The sequence below is a fragment of the Paramisgurnus dabryanus genome, chromosome 15 (genome assembly GCF_030506205.2).
Source record: "Paramisgurnus dabryanus chromosome 15, PD_genome_1.1, whole genome shotgun sequence".
In the NCBI taxonomy this organism is placed as follows: domain Eukaryota; kingdom Metazoa; phylum Chordata; class Actinopteri; order Cypriniformes; family Cobitidae; genus Paramisgurnus; species Paramisgurnus dabryanus.
The window spans coordinates 30557245-30573280 of NC_133351.1; the positions used below are offsets into that span (position 1 = coordinate 30557245).

At 35.7% G+C, this 16036-nt stretch overlaps 1 protein-coding gene across 1 annotated transcript in view; it reads left to right on the forward strand.

Moving 5' to 3' along the window:
- vwa8 (von Willebrand factor A domain containing 8) overlaps nucleotides 1-16036 on the forward strand; it is a 144909-nt gene that overhangs the window by 26243 nt on the left and 102630 nt on the right. The window contains exons 14-15 of the mRNA XM_065293037.2: nucleotides 8221-8389; nucleotides 11736-11813. Coding sequence (XP_065149109.1) covers nucleotides 8221-8389; nucleotides 11736-11813 — 247 coding nt within the window. The remainder of the gene's footprint in view (nucleotides 1-8220; nucleotides 8390-11735; nucleotides 11814-16036) is intronic.

Sequence of the window (16036 nt, forward strand, 5' to 3'; positions counted from 1 at the left end):
TGAGAATAATCCTGCAGTGAGGAATTAATAGTCTGAAGTTTTATTTTTATAACAAACTTAGACTGTCTTTTTTATCTGTGTCTAGTATTTTTATAGCACATTTGTGTTGGCCCCTTAAAAAATATTTTGTAAGAACTGTTTCTGAATTTAATAGTGTCTTTAATATCTTTAATAACATCAAGGAGGCTCATCAGTGATCGTAGGTTAATTTTAGGGATTTACTTCTGATCATAGCCTCCTCTTTTGGAGGTGAAAATTTACCAAATTGGCTTTTTTACAGCGCAGAGAGGGAGCACAACACCTTCTTGATGTGATGTAGTCCACATAGTTTGTGCATTCGCAAGACTTCGTAGAGCGCATTGTATGTCGTGATGTAACTTTACGGAAAAGGGGTTCAATCTTGACGACTCGTTCCAGCGAGTCCGAGTCGACTCTTTCTTTTAAAGCCAATAACTGGAGTTACAGTTCATTTTTTAGCTTTGAAGATTTTTGCATGAAAGTTCATTTTCACGATGGCATAATGCATGTTCTTTAAACATACTTTGTTCCTCAAAAAAAGGTGCAAATGTTCCTTAAAATATTTGAAATACTGGTAATATCAGTTTGTTACCAAAACCAGTAAATACATATGTTAAGTCATTAAAAGATTTGTGTAGATGGGGTAGTTTTCATGGCCCTGATATGTCACTAGACATTAAGAAATTATTTTCATTTCAAATACTTATATCACTGACAACAGTGGTCCGGCCAGGATATTGTCATTTAAAAAGTAGAGTTGCAGCCCTCAACTGATGTTTATGTTGTCATTTTGTGTATTGGCCACCAGTTGTGTGATTGCAGTACCAGTTTTAGCCACAAGTTTTGGGATTGCAGTACCAGTTTTGGCCACAATCCTACATACGGTTTTTTTTAAATTCCCAATGAAATTAAAATGAGTATGGCATGTGGGCGGAGTCTGAGAAAAGATCGCAGTGATTAGCAAATAGCAACATGACCCAACTTCAAACTATCCAATCAATTCTCGATGGACGAATTCAAGTCCAACCTACCTTTTTTATTTCAGAAGCCATTTCACTTGGATACATGTCACCACAGGGAAAATAAGACAATCGCTCCTTCCGTTTAATGGTGACTTTAACAATAAACATACTCTATGTACAGTTGAACTTTCAACCCCTCCAAAGAAAACCCAATTGTATAGGATTAAAAATTAACGAAGGAAATCTATTTGTGTGTCACAGCCGCAAGTGACATTTTTCATCCCTAAACCTCAAACGATGCTGATATTGATCAAAGACTGTCGTAGTCGGGGTTAAATGTGGCTGTCTAGTCAATTTGATTGTTGGGTTTAGTCACGTGGTCAAGGAATGTGTTCCTGCTGTAGTAAAATTGGTAAAGCACTGTGTTAGCAACACAAAACGTCGTGTGTTCAATCGACTGTGAATACTAATAAAAAAAGTGTATGGCTTGTAATGCCCTGTACTGTAAGTGTCTGCCAAATGCATACATTTAAATATAATTGAAAGAGTTAAAGAGGAATGTAACTGAGGCTCTGGCTCTTTTCTTGGCTCTCTTGCAGCTGGGATAAGGGTTTCAGTAGACACGTTCCCATTACCCTTCAAATTGTGCAAACTGAAATAACAAATTGAAAATGTGGCCAGTGGAAAACATGTAAATTTTGCAAAAACTCATGTATTGACAAAAAGTATATATGCTCGGGTAAAGTGGTTTTTCAGGCAATTCAATAAAAGGATTTTTTTTCCGCATTTACAGGTCACCTGACGTGCGTAAAATCATTCTTTAAATATGGCGCGGTATGTTTGGGTGGAGGATAATACAGAATATGTTTTTTTTAATTCACGTGGCGTAGTAAAAATCGACAATAGCATGAAATCAAAATTAGGGCTGTCAAAATTAACGCATTAACGCAAATGAATTTTAACGGCACTAATTTTATTAATGCGCGATTAACGCAACGCGCAATTTCTGTTTGACCCTTGGTCTAGCCCAGAGCTGGATGAATTGAGACGCAGCAAGTGACCGGCGCTGTCTAGATGAGTCGGAGGTTTTCATAAAAATAAGAACATTAAGCTCTCGTCTAGCAAATCCAATGCTCTAAATGGTCATTAAACATCTTAAATAATCTTTATCTGTACATTTCCTGAGATGTGTACTGTCCTAAATCCATAATCTAAAGCAAAGGTGCGTCTTCATTCCCTTTTTTGTTTTCGTTTTTAAAGCATGCAGAAATGATAGAAAATAGACTGCAGGACTTGCTTGATGTTAAAATAGTTATTAAGAGAGATAAAGTTCAGGACCTGATTGATGTTAAGAGTTAATAAGAGTGACAAGACTTAAAAGTGATCTTCCCGACGCTGACGTCTGAAGCGCATGCATTCAAACGCGCAAGTGTGCGAACCCTTATATATATATATATAATATATATAATATGTTATATCGGAAGTGAATGTATGGTTAACTGTTAAGAAAAAAGTATCTGTTGTCTAACGTTATATTAAACCATTGCATTAGTATCTTAAAGTGGTCTGTCTCAATGTAAAAATTAAAAAATAAAGAAAAACATATATTTAACATATATTGATATTGTTTTTGCTTTGCGTAAACAGGTATAGTTCTGTCATGTTTTGTCAGATTCCAAAAAATCATGCATTGTTTTGAAGTTTTTTAATAGAGAAATATAAATAAAATATCAAATATAAATAACTAACTTGAAAATTAGCTCATCCCAACTCAATTTGCCAGCACAGGTCACAAATGATGCAGCAGGTCTTCTAAAGGGAAAATCATATATAAAACTATGGCTGATGGTTCTGTTGAAAATGGAAACAGGCTTGTGTAAACATACATTTGCATATAGCATATATATTTGTCCAAATCCATGTTGATCAGATCATTAAAAACTTGAAAAGTGTTAAATTTAGGTAAATTTAGAACAGATGAAAATGTGAGATTCATTTGTGATTAATCGCGAGTTTACTCATGAAATCATGCAATTAATCTAGATTAAATATTTTAATCTATTGACAGCCCTAATCCAAATACATCAAGTATACCTAAAACAACAGTGGCGGCCTACAGGACAATTTTGGCGCTTAATTGTCAAGGGTCACTTTGTAAAATAGGGGTGATAAAAAAACTACTTTTTTCTTCCATCTAATCTCACGCAGGGCCTCCCTGCTGCCCATATTTGAAAGCCCCCTAACTCACAGTTTGTACCAAGTAAAATATACTAGAGCTTCATTGTTAAACATTTCTGTAGAAATAACGGAAATACTGAAATGTATGTTATTTACTGGCAACAGTTTGTTCAAAGTTAAATTAACATTAAACATTAACAAGTCTTTATATCTTTACAAAACTAAAACTAAAATAAGCATTCTGGGAACCAAAAACAAACAAACAAAAAAACTGAAAACGGTTGATGAGGATTTCTAGTTTCCAGAATGACTGACATGAGGCTGAAATATCTTTTTTTAATGCTTGTTTTTGTCTTATTTTGAATCATCTTGAGGCCCCCTTGGAGGTTTGCTGAGGCCCTCTATTGGGTCTTGGGCCCCTGGTCGAGAAACACTTATCTATTTATCTACTTACTTATCTATTACCAAACTGCTTGATGCTTTCGCCATCTTGAATGTTTGTATTTATCGCTCTGTAGAAGAACATGTATACGCAGGCTTGTAGAGTAACATCACTGTCGACTGGCCTGGCACACATAATACAGTGCTTTTAGTCGTTTTCGCCGATCCATGTAAATGCAGATCTTGTTGACAGCGTTCTCATGTGTATGTGAAACTTTTTTTACTACATTGTTGTTGTGTAAACGTTGCTTAAAGGTGCATTCACATTATAAGCCACTTTTCATTGTGTGTCACTCGCCTCTTTCTCGTAGAAGGCGTGTCTAAATCTGGTTGTCATTAACAAATGAGCAATGTCCACTCCAGTAACTGACGAGAGACAGGTGACGTGAACTCCACTGCTTCGTTCTCATTGGTAGTCGCTCTAGAAAGTCACTCATCATTTGCATATATAAAGTTAAACTTTTCTCAACTTTGTCACGTGACTGGACATGCCCATCCGGTCGCCAAGGGTTGCTTGCGCTTGTGTCGCCAGATGCCGCAGAGTTTCCATTGAAATTAATGAGATTGCCTCCCTCTGCTACTGCTAGTCATGTTGTTAACATTCCCTCGATCATTCTAATCACAAGCAAATAACTGAATATAGTAAACAAATTGTTTACTTATGTAATTATATAGATGTTTTTTTTTTCTTAACGCCTAATCTGAAGATTACAAATCTGCGAGCTTATTGTTAAAGAAATCAGTGTTGGATGAATATTTGTGTCCCGATGGTGGAGCCCCACCTAGACTGTTAGGAAGGATGTTTGTGGTGGCGTGTCTGAGGTTGAAATAAAGCCACTTCCTCTTCCTGTGTTTTCCAGCCGCCGTCTCAAGCTACACTTGTGCTCTCTTTATGTGGTTCAAACACTGCTCTTAATTAGACAGTCCCTGTTCCTGTCATACACACGACACACAGCATTATTAATGAGACCTGTAAGAGTCTCTCTGTGTGGGAGGGGCTTCTGTCTTTGACCCCTGAGGCCACTGTGCTTTAGAGCAGAATATAGACGTCCTCACAGAAGATGAGTTTTGCTGGAAGTATTTTTAGTCTGTTCTCGCTTTCTGCTTCATAATTAGATGTTTTGCAGTGTATAACGCCTACCTGCAGAAACAGTTTTTAGCATTGAAAAACATCATCTTTTATTAGCAGATCCAAGGCATAGTTAACTCACATAAGAGCATTCTGTCATCATTTACTCATATACTCATTCTGTACTTGTTTACGCCTACCTGCAACATTTCGTTCATAACTAGTTGAATCTACTTGGGAAAAAATGAGGAAACCGTTGCCTTAAAAATTAAGTAATGTGAACTAAAGCTTAAAGTAAATTTATCTTTACATTTCTAATAGATCTTCCAACATATGGGGACAGTTTCCTGGATAGGGCTTAAATTAAGTCCAAGACTAAAAATCTTGTTTGAGTTGTCCCACCTGAAATTAGCTGACATCTCAAAATATATTAGTGCCATTGTTTTGTCTCAAGATGCACACAAGTAATATTTTTTGTATGGTATGCAGTGTTGGGGAAAGTTACTTTTAAAAGTAATGCATTACAATATTAAGTTACTTACAAAAAAGTAACTAATTGTGTTTCTTAGTTACTTTTCATGGAAAGTAATGCTTATGTTACTTTTTAGTTACTTTTGCGTTACTTTTTCTTGTCTGAGGCTTGATCTCTTTCTGGCCTTGCAGGTGTTTTTTTATGACTAAAAAGGTCTGCATTCAGAAATCGCATATTTCATCACAAAAAATATGCAGAGCTCTGGCCTGCCATCTCAGTTTCTGACTCAAACTGTTCCCACACAGGCTAGTACGCATAATGTGCATAATGAATTAAACGTTTAGTTTAATTCAGTACATATATATTTTTATCAAATTAATTAAACTGAAAAGTAACTTGCATTACTTTTTTTTTAAAGTAACTTAAATATTAATGTGTACATTTAAAAAAATAAATTTTAAGAGTTACTTTACTCGTTACAGAAAAGTAATATTACGGAATGCAAGTTACTTGTAATGCGTTCCCCCAACACTAATGGTATGTTTGTAAAAACTACTCAGATGTCCTAATATAACTAAGGCCTAGTCCTGGATTAATCTAAACTCTGTCTGGGAAACCACCCCATAAAGTTTAATGCACTTTTAGTTTAGATTTAACTTGAAATTATTTGTAATATCTAATGTCTAATGGGCGTGTCCAAATCCACTTTTGCTAATTTAACGACAGGAAAAATGGTTTGTGTGGTCGAAAAGGGTTGGTCCTATTCTTTTAATGAATAATGGGTGTGTTTTGGGCGTAATGTGCAATTAACCAATGAGAGTCTCAGCTCTCATCCCCTTTAAAAGCCAGTTGCGCTGGCGCTATGTCTAATCCCTATTTAGATGATGGACTTTGTAAACTGAAAAACTAAGCGGAGGAAGAAGACCCCTAGTTTAAGATTAATGTTAAATAATTGTGTTGTTTTTCACTTGTATTGAAATTTATGTTTTTGATTTTAAAACCTTTGAAACCCGTTTTCTTTTAGTCATGGAAGTAAAAATAGCAGGCATTTAATTGCTGTAAATGTATGGCTATCCAATATTATAAAAAAATAATTTACAAGCATGTAAGAAAAGGTTTGTACTCTAAAAATACTTTATTTGTAACAAACAGGAGATAAAGAATTTACAAACGGCTCTCCACACGTTTTAGCACCCGGACAGCGGCATGAGTTTTTTTTAAAGCATTACTTAAAAATGTTTCTCATCTCACCATATCTACAGGTACAGAGTCATCATATACAATAAAGCCGTTGGGTGGCATTTAAAAAAACATTTAAAAACAGACGCATTTGTTTAAAGCAAAGCATTTATTTACTTACCAGGCTGCAGGTGAAGCAGCTCTTTACGCATTCTAACGTCTCATAATCGGTCATCATTTATGTCCAAGAGACTCAATAATAATCTTTTACATTTCAATCCTTTAATCCTTTAAACTGACTTGTTATTGTGGGGAGTCCGAAACGTGACGCTAGACAAAACAAACTGTGATTGGTTGTTTGACATGTCGGTCAAACAGCCTCGTTGGCGGGCTTTGTCCAGAAAAAGTATTGAAGGTCTGGCTACGCGAGACTATTACGAGAATAACATGAGGATGAGAAAATGTTTGGGTGAACTATCTCTTTAAAAGCTTGGAAAAGAAAGAAAATTTACTAAAATTAACCATTCTCTGCAAGCATGTGAAAAAATAAGTCATTAACATTTGGCTCCCCTTGTGATGTCAGAAGGGGATAATACCGCCCCTTAATCTGCACTATCCAACCACAGCACTGCCATTTAGTGCAGAGATCCGCTCATTTGCATATTAAAGGCCCCCCAAAACGGCACATTTTTGTTCACACCTACAAAGTGACAATGTCAACATGCTATAATAAATTATCTATATGGTATTTTAACTAAAACTTCACATATGTACTCTGAGGACACCAAAGATTTATTTGACATCTTGAAAAAGTCTTGTGAAATGTACCCTTTTGACTTTATTTGCACAAATGTATTTGTCTGTAGTTCAGTTATGTGTAAAGATGATAGTGATGCCCCTGTGTGTACTACTACTACAAGCAAATGTTACATTCAGTATTGTAAGAAATGGATGGAGAAAAAAGGATGGAGGCTTGGAAGGTACTGTAGAAAGATGTTGCTAGGCAACAGGAGGCAGTTGACCTAATGAAGATCTAAAATGGTGTGATAATGAAGAATCTCTCTGTGTGCCAGTAGGTGTATCTATGCATTTCATGCAAGGGGCTTCATTGTTTATAAATAGATGTAGCTGTCTGTCAGGATTAGGAGGAGATGCAGCTTGCATACAAGCTATTGTCAGTGATACAGCATCCACTGTGGCTTAGATCAGTGAGGGCATGGATCTTGACATGGGCATTTTTATTCACTTTGACAGATAAATGAAATGACGTTACCTTCCCATGTTTTTTGTAATCAGTCATCAGTGATCAAGTGCTTTTGGTTAAGGCAGTTCTCAGAAATATTATAACATAGATTGACAAAGATTTTTTTGCTTTAACAGATACTTTTATAAAAAATAAAAACTATTGGTTAAATACCTCACAAGTAAGCAAAGGAACATTTAAATATTGAGTTGAAATATTTTATTTGCTCATTTTTAACACATGCAGACCTTTCGGTTTCAAAGACAAGACATTCAAAAATTATAAACATGCTATTTGGTTTAATCATTATTAAATATAATGTCATATATGTTATTAAAAGACATATTTATATCAAATTTTTGTGCAATATTAAACTGTACCTGTCAAAATGATATGTTATTAGTTTTCAGCAGTTGATATCTGGGAATATCAAACCTGCAAATGCCGCGACTAGCCAATCAGAAATCAAGCATTCCAACAGTATAATAAACAGTGATAAACTTTTTAAAGAGCGGTATGTTTCTTTCCTGTTGCGTTTACCGACTATTGTTGTTTTAGACTATTTATTTTCGTCTGACCAGGATGTTCTTCAAAAATGAAACTTTTGCATTTACTCTCTTACAACAACTAATTTCAACACTGGTTTCCACTTTTACAGATCCATTTTCCCCATCCACCCATCATTCCGTATCATCGCCCTAGCCGAGCCCCCACAGGTCGGCAGCACAACGCAACAGTGGCTCGGCCCAGAGGTTCTTACGATGTTTCTCTTTCACACCATCAAGCCACTGGCCAAGGCTGAGGAAATGGCTGTTCTACATGAGATGGTCTGTTGCATTACCTCTTAGCTCATCTTACAGTAAATGTCAAATTCAGTAACTTATTTGATTAAACATGCTTTGTATTGTTAACACCCATTCATGCATATTCTAACCCAGATATTGTTTTTACTTCAACAATGACGTAAGCATCGCTTAATATTTTGAGTTTTGGACATGTACTTAAAAGCTTTTTAAGCGTATAATATTCAACATTCAAATGAAATGACTTTAAATTTATCAGTACATGGAATACCCATAATCCTTTGTGTCTGAATATTTTGATTATTTATGATTATTAAGAACTGATAATAACTTAAATATTTGTTGATAAAATATCATAGAGGTTTAGGCTATTATATTTATAATGTTGTTTTTTGTAAATAATAATTTTGTGAAGTCACCATTCAGAGTGTTTACTTACATGAACCCTGCTCAGCACATTTTATTGTATTTCTCTCCACAGTACTGACAATTCATGTTAAAAAATGCAGTTTTATGTGTGTTTCTGTGGGCGAATCAAGTTTATTCAATGACTAACTTATAGTCAGTTATAATTACAATTGAAAATCTGTAAACTGTTAACTGAATGGAGATGTTGGACAGCACAATTGATATAACAAATTATTTCAAGTTAAATCAATTATGTTTAATGAACTGAACTCTTTCCCGCCATTGACAATTTATCTCGTCAATCTGCAATACCGCTATTATCCACCAGGTGGCAACTTATAAAACCCAGAAGTATTGCCCTAGGGCAGTGGTTCCCAAACTTTTTCAGCGTGCGGCCCCCCTTGTGTACGGTGCATTCCTTCGCGGCCCCCAAAGAAAGTTTGTGACAAAAAACTGTTCTAAAACTCAACATTTTAATAAAAAAAAACAATTATACAAAAAAGTAGTGCTTTTGGTTAGAAGCCTTATTTTTTTAGGTTTAATTACACAGAATTCATGATAAATTTATGTATTTCATAAAATGTCATAAAACTGGGGCCCCCCTGGCATCTTCTCATGGCCCCGGGGCCCCCAGTTTGAAAACCACTTCCCTAGGGCAAACAGCTGTATGTCTGTGTATGTTTTAAAGATCGCTCTGCATCTTATCTCTATCAAAAGTCCACAAAAATGGAATTATCTCAGCTTTTTGATGAAACCTACACATATTTGAGAGGTGATAAAAACAGAACACATGAAGGTAGGATGTGAAAATCATGAAAAATGCTGGCGGCGAAAGAGTTAATTGGCTTAATTATATTGGAATTACTAGAAATTTTAAGTTAATTTCTTTTTGGGCAACAACTTTCCTCAAATTTATTAAGTAAATTCAACTGGTCCGGGTTTACAGTGTACATCACTGTTCGTAAGTTTGAGATCACTCAGGTTTCATGAACTTAAAAACCTTTCGATCTAAAGGCATATGTCATAAGGTTGAAATTAGTTACGTGGAGAAAAATATAATTGTGCCTGTGCCAGCATTGTAATGTCTGTCAGTTACAAAATAATATTATTTGACATAATTTTATTATTCTTTTATTTTTATTACACTTCTTACACCCGTAATTAATGATTATAAAGAAAAAGCAGCCAATAAAAGCCCAGCATAAATGGGAACTCTCATCTCAGGGTAAGACCTCAATACACTGAATAAAATTATTCATTCAATTTACTCATTTTTTTTTTTAAAGTAAGGGGTTGCAATCAATTTATTTAAGCAACATTTAGATAAAAAATGAAACAAATAAAATTAAAAAAAACTTTTGTTTAAATGTAGCTTAAATAAATTGATTGCAATCAATTACCTTTGAGTAAATTGAATGAATATTTTTTTTCAGTGTAAGCTGGTTCTTAATATGGCATTTTAGGATTTTTTTCTCTTTAAAAAATCCTTGTTGCACTTAAAAAGTTTATTCAACTTAAATTTACGATTAATTTGAACTTTTTTGACTAGTAAGGGGTTGCTATAAATTGTAAAAATTAAGTTGAATTATCTTAAGTTATTTTAATTTTATTTGATTTGATTGATTGATTTAATTTGGCATACTTTTTAATGGCCTTGATTTGCAATATATTAAAGAATATGTGGTCCCTATGACAATGGAATTACGTAGCTGTTTTTGTAGCAGGATACTGTTTTATTTAGTGTCACATAGACGGTTTCATTGGATCCATGCTCGTTATTGTGGTTACGCGCGTGGACCGAGGTGAAGTTCCGGTCTGTATTTATTCATCGGTCTGGCTAGTGGCTAAACTGATATCTGAAACATATACCTTGTCAAAAAAAAAAATATTTTGGTTTGCTAAAGAAGAGGGGATATGGCAAGCATGGATCACAACTGTGCGGAGAGGTTTGGCAAGAATTCAAGGACCTGTAGCTTTTTTATTATTAACTTTACACAGTAACGTTAGCTCAGTGAAATAGATGATACGCATTAAATATAATATATATGAGTTAAGGTAATTGTCATTTATTTCTCTTGTTATCAGAAATAAACTACTGTAAAAGGACTCGGTTGTTATTGATTCTTTGTGGAAGTCTACCGGAAGTTGCGTTATGTTGTTGCTGCTGAAACCGTCTATATAAGAAACTATTACGTAATGTTTCTCACCAAACCGCCCTGGTTTATGGTTACTATCTGCATTTATTACACGGCTCTCTGGAATGCTTGATTCTGATTGGTCAGTTGAGACATTTGCAGGTCGTTCTTTTCAAATAATAACCGCTCCAAAATAATAACGCATAGCCGGACTACTTGCACGAGTAAAATCGCTCCGCGCCAATAAAGATCAATAAAGATTACTGTCTGTTTGGCGCCATCTTGTGACAAACACTCGACAACCACGACAAGACACAGAGAGCTTACTGAGACTGAACTTGACAAAATAGAGCATGACAGCTACGAAGCCAACACACAAAAAAAAAACAGAATGGGCATTAAAACTTCTCAAAGACTGGCTAAAAGAGAAAAAATGGAGACAAGTATGAAGCAGAGGATCTTAATAAGGTATTACGATCATTTTATGCATCTGTGCAAAGTTTCGCGGAAGGATAAAAATGTTAATTTAAAACAAATATGCCAATAAAATGTTTCAAATTCATATTCATGTCCAGTTTTTTTTCTTATGTGGCAAGTAGCCGTGTAATAAGCGGGATAATGTAGAGGCAGCCGGTAGTTATTGGGAAATAAGCCCCTTCAGTGTGATACAAGACCCTCCGCTTCGCGTCGGGTCCTGATCACACTGTCGGGGCTTATTTCCCAATAACTACCGGCTGCCTCTACATTATCCCTTACGTATCAGATTTGAGTTAGAAGTTAAAGCAGGGCCTGCTATTATAATGTGCTCTTTGTGTTTTTTTTTCCAGATCCCAAATGTTCCTAAAGAAGCAGTGGAGCAGCTACTACACCTGACACACAGCCTGAGAATGTCCAGTGATCCAACGGTGAGCTCTTTTATGTGACCTATTAAAATCATGCGTTCCTTTATTACCTGTATTATGATAAAGTCCCTTCAAGGAAAGTCTTCCCACTCTGCGGCCATATTTAAAACGCCACCGGGAAGCTATTTCAGTCTTATCATCTCTAAAATTGCTTACTTGGAGTACAACATATTTTAAACTGACAATAGGCTTTATGCCCAGCTGCGCTACTTCCTGAACTTCAGCCAGCTCCTTGTTTCCTGTCTGCCATTATTGGACAAACTGGTTAATCCAGGTGTGCCTGACCACAGTAGTCACAAACAAACTGATTAATCCAGGTGTGCCTGACCTCGTAGTCACAACAACAATAATCAGACACACCTGGATTAATCAGTTTGTCCAATAATGGCAGACAGAAAAACAAGGGGCTGGCTGAAGTTCAGGAAGTAGTCCAGCTGGGCATAAAGCCTAATATACCTGACATCAACTGTTCCATTTATTTTTGTTTCTTAAATTTAAATTGTGTTAAAAATAAACTTTCCCAGGATGCTCCAGCTACTGTACAAGCGCAAATGTTGCTGCAAAAGTACTTCACTTTTCCCCTGAGAATTGTTAGACTTAAATGATTGACAATTTGCTGTTTTACTTGAGATTTCCCATAGTGTCTAAAGCACCCATTCATACTAAAACAACTGCAGTGTGGTTACATACAATATGAAAAGAAAGCAAGGTTATTTTACTGTAGGTAGGTTATTCACAGGGCTACCTTACCCAGGTGAAAAAGAAGTACACTTTCATAGTGCACTTAAAGTGCTCTATTTTCACGCACTATTTAAAATTCTTATTTAGTACTTCAGATACTTAAGATAATCTAAAGAACATCTAAGTATTCTTCTCTGTGGTATTTTAAGACACCATGAATATTAACTAAATTGTGCTAAAATGTATTTAAAAATGTAGTAAACTTGAACCATCTTTGTATAAAAGTTGGTTCAAGTTTAATACAAATTAGCACACATAAGTACACTAAGATAATCATAAGAACATCTTAACATACTATAAATCATTCTTTAGTACTTCTTAAGGACAAAATTAGTGTGTGCAAATACAGTACATCATGGAAGTGGACTACATTTTCATCTGGGTACATTAATCTTTTGGGCTGAAAGGAACATCTGTGGAACACCATATACAGAATAGTTTCCTGCTTTGAAACTGCTTACCCAGCTGCTTGCTTATGATTTAGTTACTTCTGTCCTAGAAAAGCTAAATATGTACTGTATATACAGTAGTGCCAGAGTGACTGCTCTCGGTTTCAGTAGTCTTGCTTAAATAATGATTTCAAGACATTGTTTAGTGAAGCTTTACCAAACCAACTGCTTTGGGATGAATCAGAAAAACCTGCTTTCAAATAAAAAAGTTTTTAAAGTAGGGCCGTCGAAGGATTCAAAATTTTAATCAGATTAATTACAAAATGTGGACATTAAAGATGCAATTTGTATTATCTGCGCCGCTACATGGTGCCAGATCAAATCAATAACAATGACGTAGATTAATGACGCTCTGAAACAGCATGGACTGATGGGATTTGTTGTCTTGAACTCAAACGCTGATGGCCATCAATCAGACGGGAACGAGAAATCATGTTACACATGAGGTAAAGTAATCAAGTTTAAAAAATGTTGTGTTTGATGACATCGTTTTTTTTTTTCATTATGTAAGGTTTCATGTAATGTTCAAAACCCAATTGTTAGTCATAGATGTTACACTATTAGTCCAATACGATGGTTTGTTAACACAGCACAGAATTAAGTGTTCAGATGAACAAACTTACCATAAAAAAGCGAGTGGCCCGACAGACGCTATTTCTTCCGCATTTGTCACGACACTGTTGTCATGTGGGTTTTACGTCAGTAAAGGCAGTAACAAAGGGTAACGTAGATATTAACGTCATTGACAGGCGACTGCACTGCCCCATGTCACTGTTTAGGGCAGCAATTTTCTCATAATTTACAAGTAGTTGAAAACATTATAGATATTGTTAGAAATCAGCTGGACAAAATATATAACACCAGACTAGTGGTTTTTGAATATTTTACTGCAAATATCTTACAAATTGTACCTTTAATTAATTGGAATTAATCGCACATCAATTTTGGTCCAGAAATAACCCCCAAATGATAATTTAAAGTGTTTATTGTGTTGAAAAGACAGCAGCTTTAAAAATAAATGTTTTATTTAATTTAACATAAAATGTAGCACACATACACTTTTAGGCTATATTGTGACCATAACTTTTATTATTATTATTATTATTACAATTGCACAGACAATGCATATTGTTATGCAATATTTTACTGGAATATTAATTCATTATTTATTTTAATAGAAATGAAATCTGACACTAAAACCGGCAGTAGGTGACAGCTTTTTAGTGATTGAATCTTTTAGTCATTAATTCAACTGATTCGTTTAGAGATACACAACCGTTCAGTTGCTGGTTTTGTTTATAATTATTTTTGATGGTAAAATAAAGCAAAAACTTAACAATATTATTCTGTCAAAAAAGTTACGTATTTTTATTAAACTGTTTTAGTTTTAGATATTCTTAAAAACATCAACACTCGTCTTGTGTGCTTACTTAATTGTTACTTAACTTAATTGTTCTATGATGTAATTGTAAATCTCATTCCAAGTACATTATTTTTCCCATATCTTACATTTTATGGTCATTGTAACTGCATTTTAATCAATTATATCACGCACACCAAAGATATTTAGGGCCCTATTTTAACGATCTGAAACGCAAGGACGAAGCGCAAAGCGCAAGTGAGTTTGTGGGCGGATCTTGGGCGCTGTTGCTATTTTCCCGGCGTGAGAAATAACTCTTGCGCCAGGTGCTAATCAATAAGGGGTTGGTTTGAAGTAGGTTCATTATTCATAGGTGTGGTTTGGGCGTAACGTCAAATAAACCAATCAGAACGCTATCCAACATTCCCTTTAAACGCAAGGGCACAAGTTCCATGGCGGGTTGCTATTATTATGACGGATTTACCAGGCGGACGCCAGGAGCGGTTCACAGCCGAGGAGACCCACGTTCTTGTAAGAGCAGTCAACGACAGAGAAGTTGTTTTGTATGGGGATAGGAGAAACCCGCCCAAATCAGCGTAGGTTAAACAGGCGTGAGAGGAAATAGCCACAGTCTCATCAGCTGGCATCCCTGTCATTGCGCCAAGCGCTACAATGATGTCAGGAGACGGGGAAATCCCAAGCTTGCCAGCATAAATCGGGCACGCCGTGTAACGGGAGGTGGATCTGCCTCCACACAGGACCTGACGCCAGCAGAGGACATCGCTGCGTCCACCCTCACCGCTGAAAGGGTTTGGGGGCTTTGAAATCGGACCCAAGAAACGCAACCAAGGTCCAACCCCAAAGTAAACTTACAAATCAAGTTCATATACATTAAGGTTTCTTATGAAAACATTTTAATTATTTATGTTATTATTTAATTACTTATGAAAATATTTTAATAGTTATTTGCATGATAATTTTTTAACGAGGCCACACAAAATAATTAAAAACTGTCACCACAATGCTCACCACTATGATTCCCCTTATCTCGTGTATTAATATTTTTAAGTGTAACAATTTATGATTTGCAAAAATAACTGTTGCATCTGTGTAGATTAGATAAGCAAAGTGTGTGCGCGTTGTGCACGCTATACATTATGGTCAAGCATGCGCCCTTAAAATAGCATAATGAACAACGCGCAACGCGCCACTGACTTTAAACTTTTTTTTCTGGTCAGTGGCGCAATTGTTTTTTGAAACGGCAAAATAGCATCAAGGATGGTTTGCGCCGGAACACACCTCTTTTTTTTGCGCTGAACCGCCCAGGGAGCGCAAGTTCATTCCCTAGTTTGCTGACGTGCATCTGTGGAGGGAAAAACCCGCTGTGCACTGGTGCAAAATACGAATGATACATGCGTCACTGACAAAGTCAATTGCGCTGGGTGCAAGATAGGGCCCTAAATATTAAAGCTCCCATAAAGCGCTGTTTCTGCATATCTGATGTTAATCTGGAGTACCTGAAGAGTAGTATTATATCCTTCATATCTCAGAATAAGTCAGTAGTTTAATCAGATTTATAAAAGACAGATCTGCCTTAGCGATTCTTTCCGATAGCATACAAAACAATTTGGAAGGAGGAGTTACGGGCTATGGGAGGAGCGACTCATGCAACTCAG